The sequence below is a fragment of the Rhincodon typus genome, chromosome 7 (assembly GCF_021869965.1).
Source record: "Rhincodon typus isolate 14 chromosome 7, sRhiTyp1.1, whole genome shotgun sequence".
Classification (NCBI taxonomy): domain Eukaryota; kingdom Metazoa; phylum Chordata; class Chondrichthyes; order Orectolobiformes; family Rhincodontidae; genus Rhincodon; species Rhincodon typus.
The window spans coordinates 29,314,226-29,337,559 of NC_063338.1; the positions used below are offsets into that span (position 1 = coordinate 29,314,226).

Here is a 23,334-nt window from a genome sequence, read left to right on the forward strand (position 1 = left end):
TGCTGCCATTACAAAGGATGTTGCTGTGCCAGTACTCTCTGGTGGTCCAACTGCTATCGTATGTTAAAAGATTCTATACAGAGCCATTTTACATCCCCTCAAAACAAAGTTTTGAAGTTGAACTCATGACAACCCCCAGTGACAGACCAGAATATCGTATTGTTAATACAGTCTAGAAAATCTGGCGCTAAGACATTGACAGTGCTGCAATAAGTGAGACACTGCAGCAGGAGAAGGTCAGCTCAAAGGACAAGGCAGCAGTTCCACTTACAGTTATCATAGAATCCCTACAGTGTGGAAACAGGCCCTTTGGCCGAACAAGTCGGCTCAACCGACCCTCAGAGCATCCCACCCTGAGAAACCCCCTATCACCCACCTAGTCGACACATCCCTGAACACTATGGACAATTTAGCATGGCCAAAACACCTAGCTTGCACATCTTTGGACTGTTGAAGGAAACCGGAGCACCCGGAGGAAACCCATGCAGACATGGGGAGAACATGTAAAGTCCACACAGATAGTCGCCCGAGGGTAGAGTCAAACCCGGGTTCCTGGCGCTGTGAGGCAGCAGTGCTAACCACTGAGCCACCATTACACCAGAAGGGTAAATCTGAAGAAGAATACCAGCTCTGTGGTGTTGCTCTCACCATGAAGAACAAATTAGTTGACCATCTCATCAAGCCCTCCTTTGGTAAAAGCCAATGCCTCGTGACCCTTTTATTCACACCGACCCTGAAGCTGTGTACCACATTTATCACTGCATGCATCCCAATCCTAGAAGCAATGAATGAGACTAAAGGAAATGTCCACTTCATCTTTGATCAGTCATTGTCCCGTATCCCAGAGGGAGACCATGTTGGTCGGTGTGATAGGCGCAAGGAAGGCATAGGGAAGATAAACACTAATAGTCTCCTCCCCCTGACAAAATGCCTGGAGCATGACCTGGTTACAGCAGGTGTCCTCTTTCTGCAGACGGATAAATCACATCAATAATCTAGCTCTGGACATTGGAATCTGTTTGACTGCATCATTGTCTGAACAAGGAATTGCAAGAATTTTCACTTTACCTCTCCATGACAGGAGCTGATAATTGTAGGAATGACCGTCACCTAATCCAATCGACTACCTCCTCCTGGCTGAAAAATAGCATCACAGAGAAGCAGAACAGAACAGAATCCGTATAGTGTGGAAACAGGCCATTTGGCCCAAGAAATCCACACCAACCCTCCGAAGAGCATCCCACCCAGACCCATCTCCCTGCCCTATCCCGTAACTCTGCATTTCCCATGGCTAAAACAGCTTACCTACACAGCCCATGACACAACAGATAATTTAGCATGGCCAATCCACCTAACTTGCACATCTCTGGGCTGTGGGAGGAAACTAGAGCAGCTGGCAGAAACCCATGCAGACATGGGGAAAACATGAAAACTCCATTCAGACAGTTGCCTGAAGGTGTAATCGAACCCAGACCGCTGATGCTGTGGGATATCAGTGCCAGGCACTGAGCCACCTTGCCACCCTGCAAGAAATTCAGTATTGATGGACTCAAGGTCTCTCTATGAAGAGAGACTCACACAGGCAGCATGTCAAAGCCACCTGACCATGCCCAATGAATAGGGACTACAGAATATCTACATTGTTTGGTCTGCTCATCACAAGCAGCATGTGCAAGGGGACTTCAGGTTTCTGTGCACACATCAAGATTCATTTGATGAGAATAACCAAGAGACCCAGGAGTTATTCAATCATAGGTGAAAGAATTTCTAAACTGGAAAGCTACCATACTGGAGGAAAAGAAAGGAGGTCCACTGACAAATTAAGTCTGAGATTCAATTTAAAAAAAGACATGACCTGAGAACAGATGGTTTGTGGAAAGAGCATAGGCAACAACAACTCACCTACAGCCATGACTTCCGTGGATTCTTCAGTGGAGCTAAGACAATCTGTGACCCAAGCATCCCAGGACCTATCCCGATAAAAGCTAGGAATGGAGTGGTACACTTCAAGGATCCTTAACCTGAGTGCCCTCAACCACATTCCACAGCATGCTACCCATTGCCATCTCACCACAACCTCAGCCCATGAAATTGTAAACTCCATCTACAACTGAGAACCAACAAGTCTGCTGGTGCTGATGTAATCCCTGCTGAAATACTTAAAACGGCACAAATGCACTCTCAGTTTGGATACACAAGCTCGTCCCCATTATCTGGAGAAGAGCATGCAAGGGATCTTCAAGATGTCACAGTTGTAACCATCTTCAAGACAGATCATGAGACTAATTGCAGTAACTACAGAGGGCTCTGCCTGCTGTCTGCCACAAGGAAGACACACGAGTGCAACCTGCCTCGACTTACTGTGAGCCACTGTGAGCTTGGACAGCACCATGCAAGACTAGCCACATGTGGATGATACTCCATCAGTAGTTTAATGTTGTGATATACTTGGGTGTCATTTGTAATGTTTGTGTTTACTGAATAAGCACATTGGTGAGCCCAGTGCAAATAGTGGGTCATCAGGAAACTGTGTGACTTCTGGTGACATAGCTTTCAGATATAATGGGGAAATAGGAGATGGTTTTGCAGGCCTGTCATTTTGGATGTGGCCACTCGTTGTAGGAAACTTTTGGTCTCAGCCAATTACTATCCAGGATGTGGTGTCCTCATCAGAATTATGCCTTGAATAATGTGACCTGAACTTTCCTGCCATTCTGATCAGTGGTTGATCTCCCAGCTGGACCTCTGGAAGGCCTTCCAGTTCAGTATGACCATACACCACCATGTGTGAAAGCACCTGCACTTTTCTTTACCTTCTTGAAGGACCCCCCCACCCCCACCCACCCACCACCACCACCCCCGCAACCTCTCTGGAGGACCGTGTTGTGCAGAGCGCAGAAGACCACTGTCATGTAAGAAAACCTTCAGCAAGTGTATTGAAAGGTACCCAGACTGATCAAAGCACTAAAGTCTGATGGCCTGCTCTGTGATGGAGCATGTTCTGAGAGAGCAGTGGCTGTGGCATCTCTGTGTCTTCATTGAAAGGGTTGTACGTAGCTATCAGCAGCCTTTGTGTTCTAGTCACAATCATATACTCTCTGCAGAACCTCCCACACCTCAGGGTAAAGCCTCATAGCAGCTACAAGGATGTCTTACACTGACCTGTTGAAAATGCTTGTGGTCACACACCAGCTATGCATTGAGGAATAAATTCCCTTCCTAATTATAATCGTACCTGGTTGTAATACTGGATGCAGTTGATAACATCCTGCACTTTAAGGAAATGTGGCATGGAGGCAGATCCCTCTGTACCTGTGTGTCCCAATGAGTTTGGAACTCAATGTACCCCAATGCCTTTACACCTGCCTGATACTGTGATGCGTAGTTGCTTGTGTTTATGTCATAATCCTGCTGCTGCCTGTTGAAATGAACAAAAGGAGAGTTCACCGCTCCTGTAACTTTCACAATTACTGGCAGGGTTTCCCTACATGACCAAGATGTCTGGTACCAGAGGATCATAGGATTATTCTCCGTAGAGAGAGATGACTGGTGTGGTTTAATCTGTGGGTCACCACGCCTCAGGAGATGGATGAGATTGCGAAGGTGGGACCTTTATGGTGACTCAGTCGATGAGGGAGTTGAATTCTTGCCAATGGCATCATTCACCATCACAAAACCAGTCAACTGAGCTAATCATTCATCATGTTGTGTGGTGATATAATTGCGGTAACTTGAGTAGATTCAATCAAATCCAGCAGTTCAAGACTGGGCATCCTTGAGATGCTATGCACCATCAATGTCAGCAAAATTGTATACCAAAGCAATTTGTAACATTGTGGCCCTGGAAATCACCCATTCAACCAGTAACATCAAACCAAAATTTCTACCCTGGTTCAATGGAGAGTGCAGGAGGGCATGCCAGGAAGATGAAGTGTCAATCTGTGAAACTACAAAACAGGACAAATCCAAGCCCATCAATTACGGTTCCATTAGTTATACTCATCAGTAAAGTGATGAAAGGTATTATCAACAATGCTATTAAATATCACTTGCTTAGTGAAAACTTGTTCACTAGTGCTCAGTTCCAGTTCTACTAGGGCCACTCTGATCATGACCTCATGACAGCTTTGGTTCAAATGTAAAAAATAAAATTAATACCCAGAGGTAAAGTGAGGTATGAATGATTACCCTTGACATCAAGGCTGCATTTGACCAATTGTATCTTCAAGGACCCCTAGCAAACCTTGAATCAGTGGGAATCAGGGCAGCTGTCCAGTTGGCATCATACCTGGCACAAAGCAAAATGGTTATGATTGCTGGAGGTCAGTACTATCAGCTCCAGGTCAACTTTGCAGGAGTTCCTCAGGCTAATGACCTCAGCTCAACCATCCTCAGCCTACATCAAAATAACTTTTCCTCCAACATGAGATTGGAATGGGTTGTTTACGTATGACTGCTGAATGTTCAGCACCATTCATGACTCCTCATTTGCTGAAGCAGTCCATGTTCAAGTGCAGAAAGACCTGGACCGTACCTACATTTGGGCAGACAAATGTCAAGTACATTCATGCTACATATGCTAGGCAATGACAGTTTTCAATGACAGAATCTAACCATCACCCCCTGACATTCAGTGGCATTACCATCATTCAATTTTCCACTATCAATCTCCTGTGGGTTCCCGTTAACCAGATTAAAGGCACAGTAAATTCTGTTTCTGTTCAATGGTAACCTCCATCAACATCTTGGGGTTACCACTGAGTGGAAATTGGACTGGACTAGCCATTTAAGAACTGTGTTTCTAAGGGCAAGTCAGAGGCTTAGAATATAGCAGTGAGTAAATCACCTCCTGACTCCCCAAAGCCTGTCCACCATCTATAAGGCACAAGTCAGTGTGACAGAATACTCTCCACTTGCATGGATGAGTGCAGCTCCAGCAACAGTCAAAAAATTGACATCATCCAGAACAAAGCAGTCCACTTGATCGACACCACATCCACAAGCACCCATTCCCTCCACCTACGCTCAGTAATAGCAGTGCATACTGTCTACAAGATACACTGCATAAATTCATGAAGACTCCTTAGGCAGCACTTTCCAAACCCATGACCACTCTTACTGAGAAGGACAATGACAGTAGATATGTGAGAACATGCCATGACCTGCAAGATCCTCTCAGCAGCACTCATTATCCTGACCTAGAATTATATTGCTGTGCTTCAGTGTTGCTGGGTCAAATCCTGGAATTTCCCTCCCTAATGGTATTGTGATTGTACCTACACTGAGAAGGCAGCTACCACCACCATCTTTTCAAGGACAACTAGAGATGGGCAAAAAATGCTGGCCCAACTAGCAATGAGCACATCCTACAAACAAATTTTTAAAAATAGACAGCAATGTTTTGTCATCACTACAAGTATAACGTAAACTCACTTTCTTTTTCTTTCTGCTGGATGGAAATCTGCATTACATAATCAAATCTACATTTAACAGTTTCCTCCTGAATAACAGTTCAATGCAACATGAGATCATACAACATGAAAGTGGCTATTTGACTGATCCAATGAGTTAAATCCTATTCTCTGTCCCTTTGTTGTTTCCTAAATTAATCTAAACTTTCATATCGCTCTGCCTTGAAGTCTTTCTAAGTATTGATCATTCTACATGAAAAATCTGACATCAATCCTACATTTGTAATTTACTTTGAACCTTTATCTACTTAACCTACATACATTGTTTGAGGTATTATTCCAGAATAACTTTTTCCATTCCATTTATTCTCTTGCACACATCTAGAAGACCACTTTTGGATATATCCTTTTCAGACTTATAAACCATAGCCTCTCTAGTCGCTTCCCACAGCCAGACTTTCTGAATCAGCCTCATTGGTCTTCACTGCATTGCCCCAGTGCTTGAATGTCTCTCCCATTCCTCACATTATTACTTTAAATAGTCATCTCGGCATTAGTTGTAATTTGTGCTGAAATTGTTTATTAAGCAACATCCCAACAAATATCATACGTGGTTTTCCTGCCTGTCACAGCAAGTACTAATTGAAATTAGTAGACTGCAGATTACTCCATTGCAATGATTTCAGCTTTTTCTCTGGCAGCAATCCAATGAATGTGACAATGGATTTCACCTTGCTAGACAGTTTGGTATTAAGTTAAACTAGAGCGATCTCTTAAGTTCAAGTCTGGGCAAATTTATGGAGACCCTTTTTTGCTCAGGGTCTGCCTTTTCATCTCCTCAATTGGGTCTCAAGCATCAACCTGGTTCCCAGTTATTTGATATGAAAGTAATTTACTTTTGGATGTTGCCTTTCTTCATTTTTGATGTCTGCAATCAGTGGAAATTCAGTTTGACATTTTTTTGTTTGGCAAAATTACAAAGGGTAGCAGAACCAAGTTGGTTGATGGAGTTAAGGTAAATATCAGCCCTGATCTAACCGAATGGTTGGACAAGTTTGAAGGATGGGTTGGCCTACTCCTTTTCCAATGATTGTGGAATGTGATAGCAATGTGCTACTTATGACACCAATCAGCGAGAGTTGCGTCCGATGCTCATTGATGCTACGATTGGCCAAATGTGGCCTTGATGTCAAGGGCAGTCATTCTCTGCTCACTTCACCTCTGGAAGTTCAGCATTTTTGGTTACATTTAAACTAAAGCTGTAAAGATCCCCGTAGCTGAGTGGCCTTAATGGAACCCAAATTGAGTGTCAGTGGACAGGTTTTAACTAAGCAAGTGTCAGTAATAGAGCAGTACTTACTATGAATGCAATCTACACCTGCTTTTCTACAGAATAAAAATTAAGAAGAAGAGTAGAACATGTGGCTGCTTAAGTTGGTGCTACATTCAGTAAATTCATGGTTGATTTATTGCTTTCACTGTATTTTCTCATTTGCTCCCAATATCCCTTCAGTCCCTGAGAAACACAAAATATATCTGTCTCAATCTTAACTATACTTAATATTGGAGCATTTACAATCCTTTGAGGTGGAAGATTCCAAAGATGCACAATCAGAGTGAAGAACTGTTTCCTCATCTCAGTGCCAAGAGATCAATTTTAATCCGATCACCTTTCATTCTTCTTAATTCCAGAAAGTAAGTGATGCCTTTTTTGTTAAATATTGATGCAACATCTCATTAGTTTGACATTTTTTTTAAAGGGACTGGTGGTGATGTCTGCTGAATTGGAAGAGGTGGTGAAGAGTATGCTGACAGGAAAGATTCCAGGAATGTGGATGAATAAATCATACCCTAGTCTCAAGCCACTTGGCAGCTATATGCATGACTTCTTAGACAGACTGAAATTCTTACAGGTGAGTGCTATTACTCTAATGACATGTATTTTAGTAACCTGCTGTTCATCACCCAATCCCTTGTGATAGTAATCATTTGAAAATTATCATCACAATAAAAAACGATTAGCTTTTATTGGCTCAGTCTGAGATAATAGATGTAAGGGCATATTCAGTTCATTTCTGCATCTGTTATGCATAATAATTGCTCAGTAATGCATATAATATACAATTGCGATAGTGTTCTCAACACATCGAAGTGAGTCATCTTGGCACATTTCAATTTAATTTTCATGAGACAGATGGCACATCATGAATATAAACATGCATCCTGCTGAGGTTTGTAGGTTGAAAGACTTTTTGGGCAAATACAATCTGCAAAGCAAAGCTAATTTGAAAGGATTCAAACTTATGCAAATGAAGGCAATGGTTCTAAAATCCATAAATAATCACAAAATATCGATCCTTTTTAAAGAAATTTGTGAAGAGTTACAACTGTACTCCTTGGTTCATCAGAATTCAGTTATGACTACATTTCAAGCATTGTTTCAAATACTGAGATACCTGGGACATTGAGACTTGTTCTGGGGAAGGTGGGACCAGTTCAGTCTGAATGGATCACACCTGGGCAGGACCAGGACTGATGTCCTAGGGCAACTATTGCTTGTGTGGTTGGACCAGGGTAAAACAAGAATAGCAAGGAGGTGGGAATCTAAGCAGGGTGATGAGGGAAAGAGAAACAAGGTCAGTAAAAAGAGAAAGAACAGCAAAATACAAAAACGATAGGTAGGATAATCAAGGACAAGAAGCAAATAGAGTCAGGGTACAAAGGGGAAAAAAAGGATAATTAAAAATGATAAGAAAGGCAAGCCTAAAGGCTTTGTATCTTTAATGTATGAAGGATTCGAATAAGGTAGACAAATTGATGGCACAAGTTGAGCTAAATAGATATGATCTTATAGCCATTTTGAATATGATCTTATAGCTTCTTTAGTCATGGTTACAAGGAGATCAGATCTGCAAACTTCTCATTCAGAGATAGTTGGCCTTCTGGAAAGACAGAAGGGAAGGAAAAGGTGATGGGGAAGCACTGTTAATAAGAGATGAATTAAGGACATTTGTGAGAGATGATCTCGGCTCAGATGATGTACAGTCCATTTGGATGGAGATAATAAAACAGCAAGGGAAAGAAGATATTGGCAGGATGCGTGTATAGACCCCCAAACCAACAACAGTAAGAGCATGTAAAAAGAATACAGCAGTAATTATGGGTGACGTTAATCCTGTTGATTGGGTTAATCAAGTTGGAAAGGGTAGCTATGACAACAAATTCATACAGTGCATTAGGGATAGTTTCCTAAAGCAATATGCCATGGAATCAAGAACAGAAATTGCTGTAGAAGCTCAGCAAGTCTGGCAAAATCTGTGGAGAAAAAGCAGACTTAACACTTTGAGTCCAGGACTCTAAATGTTTACGCTGCTTTCTGTCCACAGATGCTGCCAGATCTGCTGCGTTTCTCCTGCAATTTCTGTTTTTGTTTCAGATATCCAGCATCTGCAGTTCTGTATTTTATTTTCGTGTCTCAGAACCAACCAGGCAACAAGCTATCCTGAATCTGGTAATGGATAATGAGATAGGTTTAATAAATGACCTCAGAGTAAAAGATCCCCTAGGAAGTAGTGATTGTAATGTGATGGAATTTAATATTCTGTTTGAGAGTAGGAAACATAGCTTGCAAACAACTGAGTTTAACCTAAGTAAAGGGAATTAAGATGAAATGAGGATAGAGTTAGCTAAAGTGGACTGAGCAGATAGATTAGCAGGAATGGCAGTACACAAGCAATAGCAGACATTTAAAGATATAGTTCATCACTCTCAGCAAAAATATAAGCCAATAAGTAGGTACAGTTTTAAGAGAGGGATAAATCAACCACAGTTAACCAAGGAAGTTGAGGAAAGTATAAAGTTGGAAGAAGAAGTATGTAAGGAGGCAGGAGTCAGTGATAGCCCGAAGATTGGGATAAAAAGTTCAGAATCCAGTAAAAGAGGACTAAAAAAGTAATAAAGGGAAAGAAACTACAAGGGCAAACTAGTGAGAAATATATATAAAAAAAGAGCTTATTTAAATATACAAAAAGGAAGAGAAGTCAAAGCGAACGTTGGCCCTTTAGAAAATCAATCTGGGGTGATGGTTATGGGGAAATAAGGAAATTGCAGAGGAGTTAAGCAGATATTTTGCTTGTTCTTTACGGCGGAAGATACTTTGAAAATCCCACTAATACTAAAGAATATGGCAGAGGAATGGCACCATCATTAGAGAAATAGTATTAGACAGACCAAGGGGCAGGGGTGAGGGTGTGGTGGTAAAGGCAGATAAGCCGCTGGTCTTGATGGCTTGCATCCCAGGATCCCAAAAGAAGCAGCTACAGAGATAGTGGATGTGTTGGTTGTAATTTTCCAAAGATCCTTGGATTCTGGAGAATTACCAGAGGATTGGAAAACTACCAATGCGCAAACCTTATTCAAAAGAGAGGGAGACAAAAGGTAAGCAACTGTAGGCCGATTAGCCTAACATTTATTGTTGGAAAAATGCTGGAATCAATTATTAAGGAAGTAATAGCAGCACATCTTTAAAACCATAATTTAATCAAGCTTCATGAAAAGGAAATCATGTTTGACGAACTTATTAGAGATTTTGAGGAAGTCTCAACCAGTGTGTATAGAGGGGAAACAGTAGATGTGTTTTATTTGACCTTCAAGAGTGGGAAGGACAAAATACCTCATGAAAGGTTAAGTCTTGAGATAAAAGCTCATGGTGTTGGAGGTACTATATTGGCATGAATAGAGATTTGGCTCATGGATAGGAAACAGTGAGTGGGGATAAGGGGTTCTTTTTCAGGTAGGCAACCTGTAACCAGTGGGGTTCCACTGTGATCAGTGCTGGGCTGCAACTGTTCAAGAACAAAGAACAAAGAACAGAGAAAATTACAGCACAGGAACAGGTCCTTCGGCCCTCCAAGCCTGCGCCAATCCAGATCCTCTATCTAAACCTGTCACCTATTTTCCAAGGATCTGTATCCCTCTGCTCCCTGCCCATTCATGTATCTGTCTAGATACATCTTAAATGACGCTATCGTGCCCGCCTCTACCACCTCCGCGTAAAGAACTTTCCACGCATATTTCCCTTAAACTTTTCCCCTCACCTTGAAATCGTGACCCCTAGTAATTGAGTCCCCCACTCTGGGAAAAAGCTTCTTGCTATCCACCCTGTCTATACCTCTCATGATTTTGTAGACCTCAATCAGGTTCCCCCTCAACCTCCGTCTTCCTAATGTAAATAATCCTAATCTACTCAACCTCTCTTCATAGCTAGCGCTCTCCATACCAGGCAACATCCTGGTGAACCTCCTCTGCACCCTCTCCAAAGCATCCACATCCTTTTGGTAATGTGGCGACCAAAACTGTACGCAGTATTCCAAATGTGGTCGAACCAAAGTCCTATACAACTGTAACATGACCTGCCGACTCTTGTACTCAATACCCCGTCCGATGAATGAAACAATGCCGTATGCCTTCTTGACCACTCTATCGACCTGTGTTGCCACCTTCAGGGTACAATGGACCTGAACACCCAGATCTCTCTGTGCTTCAATTTTCTTCAGGGTTTTTTCATTTACAGTATAGTTTGCTGTTGAATTGGATCTTCCAAAATGCATCACCTCGCATTTGCCTGGATTGAACTCCATCTGCCATTTCTCCGCCCAACTCTCCAATCTAATTATATTCTGCTGCATTCTCCGACAGTCCCCTTCACAATCTGCTACTCCACCAATCTTAGTGTCATTTGCAAACTTGCTATAGATAACTTGCTCAAAATAGATATCAATGACTTGGAGGAAGGGAGCGAATGTACTGTAGCTAAATTTACAGACAACACAAAAATAGGTGGTAAAATAAGTTGCGAGATATTTGATAGGTTAAGTAAGTGAGCAAAATGTTGGCAAATGGAGTATATTGTGGGAAAATGTGAAATTGTTCATTTTGAAAGGGAGAACAAAAGGACAGAATATTATTTAAATGATGAAAAACTGTAGAAAGCTGCAACACAAAGGGACTTTGGGTTAATTGTATGTGAAACACAAAAAAATTGTATGTAGCACATAGGTGCAGCAGGTAGTCAGTAACGCTAATGGAATAACAAGGTGTAGAGCTGGATGAACACAGCAGGCCAAGCAGCATCAGAGGAGCAGGAAAGCTGACGTTTCGGTCAGGACCCTTCTTCAGAAATGGGGAGGCGGAAGGAAGCTGGAAAATAAATAGAGAGAGGAGGGATGGGGCTGGGGAAGGTAAGTGGAATGGTGATAGGTGAGTGCAGGTAGGGAGTGGTGGGGATTGGTCAGTGAGGTGGGAGGAGTGGATAGGTGGGAGAGAAGATGGACAGGTTGTGTCAAGTCAAGGAGGCGGGGATGAGAGGGAGGGTTGGTCATGGGATGAGGCCAGGAGTGGGGAGATTTTGAAACTCGTGAAGTCCGTTGGACTGTAGGCTCTTGAGGCGGAATATGAGGTGCTGCTCCTCCCGTTTGCGGGTGATGTCATTGTGACACTGGAGGAGGCCCAGGATGGAGATGTCGCCCGGGGTGTGGGAGGGGGAGTTGAAATGGTTCGCAACTGGAAAGTGTTGGCGTTTGCCACGGACAGAGCGCAGATGCTGTACAAAACGGTCTCTGAGCCTCTGCGTGGTCTCACTGATGTAGAAGAGGCCACATCGTGATGGCGGATGCAATAGATCACGTTGATGGATATGCGTGTGAACCCCTGTCTGATAAGGAAGGTTTGTTTTGTGCCTTAAATGGAGGTGAGGGGGGAGGTGTAGGGGCAGGTGTAGCACCTCCTGCGGTTACAGGGAAAGGTGCTGGGTGTGGTGGGTCTGATGGGGAGTGTGGAGCTGATGAGGGAATTGCGGAGAGAGCAGTCCCTATGAAATGCAGATAGGGGTGGGGAGGGAAATATATCTTTGGTTGTGGGGTCAGATTGTAGGTGGTGGACGTGGCAGAGAATGATATGTTGGATCCGGAGGTTAGAGGGGTGATATATGAGGACAAGGGGGATTCTGTCTTTGTTTTTGTTGGGGGGAGGGTATGTGAGGGCAGAGGAAATGCAAGAGATGCGATTGAGAGCGTTTTTGATCGCTGAAGGGGGAAGTTGCAGTCCTTGAAATAGGAGGACATCTGGGATGTGCAGGAGTGGAATGCCCCACATTGGGAGTAGATGCGGTGGAGGCAGAGGAATTTGGAGTAGGGAATTGCATTCTTGCAGGAAGGTGGGTGAGGGGAGGTGTAGTGTAGGTAGCTGTGAGAGTCGGTGGGCTTGAAATAGACGTCAGTTTTGAGGCGGTCACCAGAGATGGAGACAGAGAGGTCCAGGAAGGAGAGGGAGGTATTGAAGATGGTCCAGGTGAACTTGAGGTTGGGGTGAAAGGTGTTAGTAAAGTTGATGAACTGTTCATGCTCCTTGTGGGAGCACGAGGCAGCGCCAATACAGTTATCGATGTAACGGAGGAAGAGGTGGGGATAGTGCCAGTATAGCAGCAGAAGAGGGACTGTTCCATGTATCCTACGAAGAAGCAGGCATAGCTTGGACCCGAAACATTAACTTTCCTGCTCCTCTGATGCTGCCTGGCCAGCTGTGTTCCTCCAGCTCCACGCTGTGTTATCTCTGACTCCAGCATCGGCAGTTCTTACAACTGTTAATAGAATGTTGGTCCTTATTTCATGGGAGGTGAAGTAAAGGAGTAGGGACTTTAGTGCAGTTCTTTGAGCTAGACAAACCCATAACAAGTGTAGAGGATGCTGGCTGTGAATGTGGCTTGAAAGTAAGATCTGCCTCTGTAGGCTGGCATTGTGCGGTAGCTTAATAAGAAAAAAACCAAAAACCCGCAAACCCCACTCTCCCCCCCCCTCCACTTTATATGCTGATACAATATAAATGACATTATGAAATTCACATAACTTCAATTATTAAAATATGCTCATTCATTAAAAACAATGCAATGCATTGAAATTCCTTCTATTAATCTCTTACGGAAAAGGAATGGTTTTATTTTAAGTTGTTTGACATCCTGACAATTTTGGCAGTTCTTTAACAGATAGCTTTGACAGTTCTTTGTCTGTTAATTTACAACTTTAATGGCTTCAACAGTTTGACAGCTTCGACAGTTCTGAGGTTGAGGGGATGGGGTATGCACCTCTGAGGCACTTTATTGTTTACTTTTCATAATCCAAAGAGTACCTGACCAGTCCCCACAAGAGTAGCTCTGACCTGGTCAGCACTGTGCACTGTATCAGACTTCTAGACAATGGGAATACCAAAATGGGATTTATGCCTTCCTTTGCCACTTTTCCAGCATTCTCACCATTCAGCCTGTAGGCAAAAAACTGGTAATTTTACGCCAGTGTTAATATTCCAAATGATGATCTTTCTGATGAACGGTAATCAACCTGAAATGTTGGTGTGAATTTTTAGTCCCTATTGCAGTCCATGTAGAGATGACCCTAGGCTCGGTACATGATGCTAATGGCAGCACCAACTGCCCTTGGGTCATCTTGCTGGAAATGCAAATGAGAGGAGAACAAGGTTACTGGCCCATAAATTGTTAATTAAGTTGTTAATTAAGTATGTTTAAGGCCTATTCTCAGAGGCTGACGTGTGGGCTTAGGAAATTGGGTGGAGAAAAGACTATGGACTAACCCTCTAGAGGGTTGCCACTAACATCCTCCCCACTTACCTAGCTGGCCTTTGGAGACGTTCTCCTGTTGCTGCTGGTTCTCCAGCTTTGAAAGCCTTCCCATTGTCCTTAATTGGATGTTAAGTCCCTATGCTAATCACTAGTCAGTCATTTTGAAGAAAATCACAGCTGGGTGCCCAGAAGAAAAACAGTAAAACCAGCAAAAGATGTCAACTAGTCCAATTCATCTTGTACACCTCAAAATGGAGCTTCCGTATGACTTGTACATTCATTTCAAGCATTAATGTTTTTATAAAATAGTTTTTTTCCTCTGGGTGACTGTTACCCGCAGGGATGGGCTTCTGGTCCTCATTTCACCCTGAGGTTGGGGTTCTGATGTTGGCTTGGAAAATCCTGCTGGTTAACTCTGTTTGTACCTTATAAATTAAGCTTCAATGTGTTTCTTCAAACATAGAACCCCAGATGTGTGATGATCTATAGCAGACAGTCATGCAATGTATTTGGCTTTGCCTATGGTTTGAACTAATGGCTGGCTTAGAGATTGATCCAGATTTTCACCAAATGGGAGACAACTTGAGAACTTTTAAAAATGATGGGTGGAACCAAATTCTAAGATTTCTAACCCACTCTTGTTTCTAGCTATTTTAGGAGACACGAGATAAAGCTGTGGATAGTCAGCCCACATGCAGCCCTCTTGTCATTTGGGGTGTAGTGATCTGGTGTAATGATCTGAAGTGATTTAAATACCAGAGCCCTTTGAAAGTGAAAGAAAAATGTTTCAGCAGCTATCAGTTAGAGAGAAAAAAAATCACTCACCATACGCCAGTGATCCGCGATTTGTCTATCTGGCTTCAGTCTGGTTGGACCGGAATGGCAGTTTAAAAAAAAATTCTAATATGGTCCTACCACTAAACTTGGCAGGTTCATTGCCTCCTCAGCAATTTTCACCCACTGTCAGTCAACACCCCATTCCTTACTCTTCTGTTAGTTGTATTTATCCCTCAGTTGTAATGGTGTTTAAACTCTCAGCTTAATTATATTGTGAAATTCACAGTAACTTCTGACCTTCACAACTTGCATCCAATTAACTGTGGAAATACAGGAGTTACTATCAATGATTTCCCAATCCTCCAAAGGGTGCACTGTTAAAATTCACACAGTTGGAAATGTTTAGAAATCATTGGGATTGATGTAGACTTCCACTCTTTGCAATATATTTGTTTTGCTAAAAATCTCTTTTAAAAAAGTTAAGCCTTAGTGAATGAAGTGTTCCTGGAAATTTAATATCATACTGAGTTATAATTATTGCCTAACAGCCCTTCTTACCATGAAAAACAAATTTTATACTTTTAGAATGTCAGATTTCTCCATCCCATTAATTAAAATTTCATAGGATTCTAAAATAATCACAAAATTCAAAGAATACTAATGTTTATGATTTCAGCTTCTATCTATTTCCCATGTATACATCCCAATCTTTCTTTCACTTTCTGTAAAATTATAAAAAATAAAAGATAAAACCTGCTTGTCACTTCCTGGCTTTTGGTCTGTGTGAATTCTTCAGTGTAATTAGCGGCTTAGACTGCTTGATAATAATACTGTTGTTGGGTGCCAGCAGTCCCTGTAGTGGGCATCAGAATGAAATTAATATCAGGAAAGTTGAAATCCATGCCTCAGAACTCAATAGCTCTTTGTGGCCAACTTTCTTCAAGGTCAGTGCCAAGTGCCATCACTTTTGTCACTAACCGCAAAATCCAAGCCTATGTTGTAGAATTCTAAAGATAGATGAATGTTTGAGATGAATATACTAAATGTGATGGTGATGTCTTTTCTTCAATATGCTAGGACTGGTGTGATGATGGAGCTCCTCCTGTCTTCTGGCTCTCTGGGTTTTTCTTTACTCAAGCTTTTCTGACAGGGGCCCAGCAAAATTATGCCAGAAAATACACCATTCCCATTGACCTGCTCACATTTGACTATGAAGTACTGGAGGACAAGAATTACATATTTCCCCCAGAAGATGGTAAGAGAACACATCTTTAACACTTAACAATACTGTAATGTGATTTCATAATGGTTGATATTGAGTAAAATGGCATGCCACCAAGCAGTGTTAAACATGAGCTCCATTCAAAAGTGAGACATTTCGAGTTTAATTATGATTTTCACTCAAATTGTACGATTGCACAAAAATATTATAATCTGTAAGCATATACAAAATATTAAGGAGTTTGTTAAATCAGCTTTATTTGTGATCATGAAGTTTGTTAATTCACTTTTACTCCTTTTTGAGGCATTTGTGCACTGCTCCAATTGGAAGAGAGCCTCTTTAATGAGTCAGCTTCTGCCGAAAACCCAAACTTGAGTCATGTTTGGAGTATTTAAGGCCACTTGATATCCTCACTTTATTGCTGGGCCCAAAACACTTTGCAATGCAGTGAATTGGAATAGTGTGAGACTCTGTGCAGTAGTTTTGATATACTGAGACTCCAAAGAGCAGTTAGATTCCTCCCAGCAGAAGAGAACAGGCGGGAAATGGGATTTGAATCTTGCCCAAACAGTTCACCTGACAGTTGTTCGAGAGCAGGATGCCTGCCTCACCATCTCAACTTAAGAAATATATTGTTCACAGGGACTACTAATAGGAGAGAACTGAAAGGAAGCAAAATACCCTTCAATGTTTTATATAAGTTTAACCATTAAAGCTGCCCTTAGAAAATTCTAAATACAGCACAATGTTACCACAGTGTTGCAGCACTGAATGGCTGAATAAATCATGATGGCAATGAATGTTGTGATTACATTGATTTAGAATTTACTTAACTAGTATGGCATCTTTATGTGGTGCAACTTCATCTGGATTTAACATTTCATAGAAATTGTTCAAAAATTAGAACATATTCTCGCTAAAGATTTCAGAATAAAATATAGATATAATTTAATCTGAGAGCAACCGCGTTATATCCAAACTGAATCATTTTGAAATCACAGTTATTCTTTCAAACTCAGTATAGACTACCCACGAGTTCAGACAAGTTGCACTTTGCAGAATATTGTTATACTATGATATTAAAATATTACATTTTATAAGGTACTAAAAGGACTGTTTATAGTTTTACCTGTGTTCTTTTGATCAAATAGCAATAACATAAATGTTTGTGTGCTGTGGTGGGTCATTGCATTTTACATTATCATGTCACATTTGTTGAAAGTTCCATTTTGAAGAGGCTTGTTGAAGATGCCTTAGATGGTAGCCCTTCAACAAACTATGCCGCATCTGGGATACAACTATTAGTTACATGACAACAAAAAATTAAAATCTACTTATACTTAGAATATTTTCAGTTGCAAAATCCCAATGGTGCCTTATGCCTTTCAAAACTGAGCAGCAAGTGAGTTTGTTTAATTTTCTTACTCCAAATCATTAAGCTGGCTATGAAGCAACAAATTAACTGCTGGCAGCCTGCCATCAACAATATACTAAGAACTCCAGAAAAGAACCAACGGTGGACTGAAAATGACCAGCCTTTCCTGTGCTTGTATAGTCTTAGCTTCTCCAGGAAATTGTTTAATTTCAGTCAGCTTCTTACTGTTCTCATATGCTTTGGTTTGAGAGCATTGCCTGTGATCTCAGTAAATTGGCCTTTGAGTCCCAAAGTTCCATCTGCTGCCCCATGAGTAAGACAATTTTGATCAACACTTTGAAGTAAAGCAGGAATTAACAGCAGCATATGGTGATTGGTGGCACCTTAGTGCTGCATCAGAATTAATTGGGACAGGTAGATTAAAAAATATGCAGGCATTCCAGTACATATCATAAAGCAGGTGTGACATTATGTAGGATTTACACACCATGTGCTGACCTTTAAATTGTGTGAGATAACGCTGTTTAAGAAATCGGCTTTACCCTGTGGTCTCTCACTCCTGATTGTACGGCAGGTTTAATGTCTTTGTGAAGTGACTTCTCCTTTGCAAATAGGCTAAACTTGCTTTGTGCACCTAATACTTTTCAGAAAGAACAACAAAGCATTGGTGAAGGACCTGTTGATATTTTAAACCATTTCATATATATTTAATTTGTAGTTATGCAAATACATTCAACAGCCACTTTACATCCTGTAAATAGCAACAGGGTGAATAACCATCTAAACTGTTTTCTTAGTAATGAAGAGATTTCAGGAGAACTCCCTTCTATAATAATTATTTATCCTCAGCCTGATAGGAGCATAGATCAACATCTTAACTAAAGGAAACACAACTAACAGTGCAGTATCATCCTAGACTCATAATCGCTTATTCTGGAAATGAGTTTGCATTTTTGGTGATATTGCTATTTATGAACCCAAATGGAATTATTTTTACAATGTTAACAATCTAATTTCTAATTAATATGATCCACTTATGATGATTAATGAGGTATGTGGGTAGGATGACAGGTGAGTGAGGGTGTAGGTGGTATGTACATGGGGTTGAGATGGGTACAGTGACTAATGGTGGTGTGGCCACTTGGCCGATAAGTCAGGAGAGTCGACTGGGTGTTAGGGAGGCAGTCAGAGGGGGACAGGTTGGTCAGGTAGGAAAAGGTGGGGTGGGTCGGAGGGCAGTGAAGTGTTGGTGGTGTCACTGAACACTGTAACAATGAATTGGCAGAACATCACATAAGTAACAAAATGCTTGACTAACTCAGTTCATTGTCAAATTTCTTAGCTGAATGTCTCATGAGTGTAATTGTGTCAGATTTTAAAGAATATTTGTTAATTAGTGCAAACAAAGAAACAGCAAGAATGTGGTACTTTAGGCATGGGACCCAAAAGGAAATAAATGTCTTGTAGTTATGTAGTGTCTTTCGTGACTTCAAGATATTCCAAAATACTTTTTCAGTCCTTCTCCTGAAAATTCACCTGCAAGCCACATACCTTGGAACTATAGCACTGTTGTCTAAATGCCACTGCATCAAAATCCTGGAACTCACTTCCGAACAGCACCATTGATTGCATTGTTTCAACAAATCAGTTCACCATCACATTCTCCAGGGCAACTACAAATGGGCAATAAATATTACCATAGCCAGGAATGGCCATGTCCCATGAACACATTAATAAAAACTTTTCCAGTGTGCTTTTGAAATGTAGTTGATGTTGTGTGGTAGGGAATGCAGAAACCAGTTTATGTACAGCAATTTACCACAGCCTTTCATAGAATCTTTAACATCCACCTGAGAGAGTAATTGATTTGTTGATTTAAAGTAGTATCCCCAAAAAATAGCCTCTCTGTTACTCCAACACACACTCAATACTGCATAGGAGTGTCAGCCTCACCTTTGGAGTAGAACCATAAACTCTCAACCTTCTAAGTGAGGTGAGAATTCTGATACTGAGCATAGCTGACACCCAGGTTACATTGTTTACTTGCTTGAAATGTAGATTGTGTGAAGAATGTCACGCATCATCACTGAGGTCAATCTTTTGCATATGTTGTCTATATATAAAATAACCTAACACTGCTTTTAACAGCACTGTCCATGAGCTGAACATTCATGTGTGCTTTAAGAATTTTAATTTCATTTATGTGAATTAGCACCATGAGGAACACATCATTTGTGAATTCTTTACTTTTTGGCCTGGAATTAGATTTGCACTGCCAGAAGAGGCACATCCAGTTTGAGACTTGAGCCTTATTTATATGAGAGGTTTACAGGCAAATTGAATTTGAATTTCGTAGCTGCATCATCTGTCATATGAGCTGAAGCTGTCAGGAGGGTTCAGGTAAGTACTGGCAGTGGTTCTCTGCACTGTTGCAAGTTTGGATTGGGTTCCACACGCTGGTATGTACTTTTAAACAGCTTACAGTTTTGGTTGTGACCTTCCGCAATCCTTTTAAGAATAACTGCTTAGACTCATATGGCAGTCTTCTTTGCTTAAATGCAACCCATTCAATGGAATTTTAGGTGGACCTGTACAGGAAGCCCATTGTTTGCATATTTACACAATCTAATGTCCATTTCAAATGTGGACCCTGGATGTTTTTTGCCTGTTTCAACAAAATAGTGAGCAACACAGTTCCAGCATAGAATGTGTTCATGCATGCCTCCCATCTTATTGGATGTTCAGATTCCACTCTTACCTTGTAAAATTGTCAGTGTCAGTAAATTTCCAGGCTTTTATGTCTCTTTCCAGTAGTTTGTGATCTATTTTGCTGATGTATATCGTGCAAAATCCCGAGAACTGCAGCAGAATTTATTTTCGGCATGGTCATCTCAAACTGACAACAAGCACAGTATAAATAGAATAGACAATGAGACATTTCTCCATTATAAAGCATCAGGTGACGCGCACAGCCTGATGTCATTCATTCTTTAATTCATACATCTAGGGTGTAGATAGTTAACAACATCACCATCAGCAAACACCCACCTCTGTCCACAGACACAACATAAGCTGTCAACAACTGATAGATTTAGAACAATAAAAGAATGAAAGACACTAGACTCTTAAGTCCAGATTCTTATTGAATTCAAATTCCAATGTCTGCTATAGTGCAATTCAAACCCAGGTCTCGAGAACATTACTTGGCTCTCTGGATTAATTATCTCATGATAATAACACTAGGCCATCACGTCCCCTCCCCATCAACTGCCCTCTGAAATAACCTAACAAGCCAGCCACTCAGTTGTAACAATCACCAGAAAGTCTCAACAAAGCAACTAAACATTGTCTGTAATGTTTGATTCAATGAGTATGACTATGTCGAAGATGCCAGCATTACCGTTAAATCCTGTCCTACCGACAGGACGCACCCAGCAGAGGTGGCAGCACAGTAGTATACAGTTGAAAGGGAATTGCCCTGGGACTCCTCAAAATTGATTCTGGAACCATGAAGTCTTTTGGCACAATGTCATGCATAGTCAAGGAATCCTCTTGCTCGTTACCATGTACCATCCTCCCTTGGCTGTTGAATCAATGCTCGTCCATATTGAACAACACTTGCAGGAAGTGGTGAGGGTGGCAAACACACAGTGTATACTTTGCACTGTAGCTTTGGTAGCCACAACCATGAGTGCTCAGCAGCAGCACTACTTATCAAGCTGGTTGAGTCTGAAAGGACTCAGCAGGCCTACCTAAAAATGATGTGTCAACCTAGTGAAGCTACTGAATATGAGTACTTGCATGTTTTAACAAAATAGTGAGCAACATAAGCAGCAAATGATAGACAGAGCTAAGCTATTCCACAATCAATGGATCAGATCTAAGTTCTGCAGTGCCACTACATCTAATCGTGATGGTGGTGGACAATTAAACTGGAGGAGGAGGCTGCACAAATGTTTCCATCCTCAATGATGGAGGCTGAAGCATTCATTACAATCTTCAGCCAGAAGTGCTGAGTAAATTTATCTTGACCACCTCCAGAGGTCTTCACTGTCACAGATTCTAGTCTTTAGTTAATTCATTTCACTCCATGTGAAATCAAGCAATAGTTGAAGGCACTGGATACTGCACAGGCTATGGCCCGTAACAATCTTCCACCAATTGTACTGAAGACGTGCTCCAGAACTTGCTGTTTACTTAGCCAAGCTCTTAAAGTGCATTTACAACAGTGGCATAACTCAGTAATGTAGAAGATTGTCCAGACCTGTCGTGTACACAAAAAGCAGGACAAATCCAACCTGGCCAATTACCACTCTCAATTTATCAGTTCTCAAACATCAGTAAAGTGATGGAAAGTGTTGTCAACAGAGCTACCTACTCAGCAATAACCTGCTCACTGACACTGCCATTTGGGTTTTGCCAAGCCTACTCATCTCCTGACCTCATTACAGCCTGAGTTCAATCATGTACAAAAGAGCTGAAGTCAAGAGGTGAGGCCGCATCAAGGAATCCTTGCAAAACTGAAGTCAATTGGAATAAGTGCAAAAATTTTCTACTGGTTGGAGTCACAACCTGGCACATAGGAAGATGGTTGTGGTTGTTGGAGGTCAGTCATCTCAGCTCACGGACATCTCTGCAGGAGTTCCTCCAGGTTGTGTCTTAGGCCCAAACATCTTCAGCTGCTTCGTCAGTGACCTTCCCTCCACCTTAAGGTCAGAAGTGGGGATGTTTACTGATGATTGATTGCACAATGTTCAGCATAATTTCTGACTCCTCAGACACAGAATCAGATAATGTCCAATGAGGCAAAATCTGGACAATATCTAAGTTTGGACTAAAAAGTGACCAGTAACTTTTGTGCCACACAAAGGCCAGACAATGACCCACTCCAGTAAGAGTCAATCTAACCATTGCCCCATGACATTCAATGGTATTACCATCACTGAATTCCCCATTATCAATATCCTGAAAGTTACCATTGACCAGAAACTGGACTAGCCATATAACTACAGTGGCCACAAGACCAGGTCAGAGGCTAGGTATCCTGCAGCAAGTAACTCACCTCCTAACTCCCCAAACCTGTCCACCGTCTACAAGGCACAAGTCAGGAGTGTGATGGAATACTCCCGACTTGCCTAGATGAGTGCAGCTCCAACAATGTTCATAAAGCTTGATACCATCCAGGACAAAGCAGCTTGCTTGACTGGCACAACATCCACAAGCGTCCACTCTCTCCACCACTGAGCTGAGTAGCAGCAGTATTTACCATCTACAGGCTGCACTGCAGAAATTCACCAAAGCTTCTTGGATAGCATCTTTCAAATCCAGACTTCTACCATCTAAATAGACAAATGGAGCAGGCATATGGGAATGCATGTTACCCTCCAAACCACTCACTATCCTGACTTGGAAATATTTTGCTGTTCTTTCGGTGTCATTCAGTCAAAATCTTGGAATTCCCTCCCTAGTGGTATTGTGGGTCTACTTACTGCATACGAGCTGCAACTGTTCAAGGAAGCAGCTTATCAAAACCACGTCAAGGACAACTAGGGATGGGCAATAAATGCTGATTCAGCTACTGACACCCACATCCCATGAGTGAATTAAAAACAAAATTGTCCTAACATTTAATTACTAGAGGGAGCAGACTTAGGACTGAATTGAGAAGGAATTTCTTCACCCAGAGGGTTGTTAATCTATGGAATTCCTTGCCCAGTGAAGTAGTTGACGCTACTTCAGTAAATGTTTTTAAAAAAAAGGTAGATTTTTTTTGAACAATGAAGGAATTAAGGGATACGGTGAGAACGCGGGTAAGTGGATCTGAGTCCACGAAAGGATCAGCCATGATCTTATTGAATCGCGGAGCAGGCTCGAAGGGCCAGACGGCCTACTCCTGCTCCTCGTTCTTATGTTCTTATGT

General features: G+C 41.6%; 1 protein-coding gene across 1 annotated transcript in view; it reads left to right on the forward strand.

Moving 5' to 3' along the window:
* The window catches only part of dnah7 (dynein, axonemal, heavy chain 7), a 311,419-nt gene that overhangs the window by 282,576 nt on the left and 5,509 nt on the right, over nt 1-23,334 (forward strand). The window contains exons 61-62 of the mRNA XM_048599124.1: nt 7,172-7,324; nt 15,895-16,072. Coding sequence (XP_048455081.1) covers nt 7,172-7,324; nt 15,895-16,072 — 331 coding nt within the window. The remainder of the gene's footprint in view (nt 1-7,171; nt 7,325-15,894; nt 16,073-23,334) is intronic.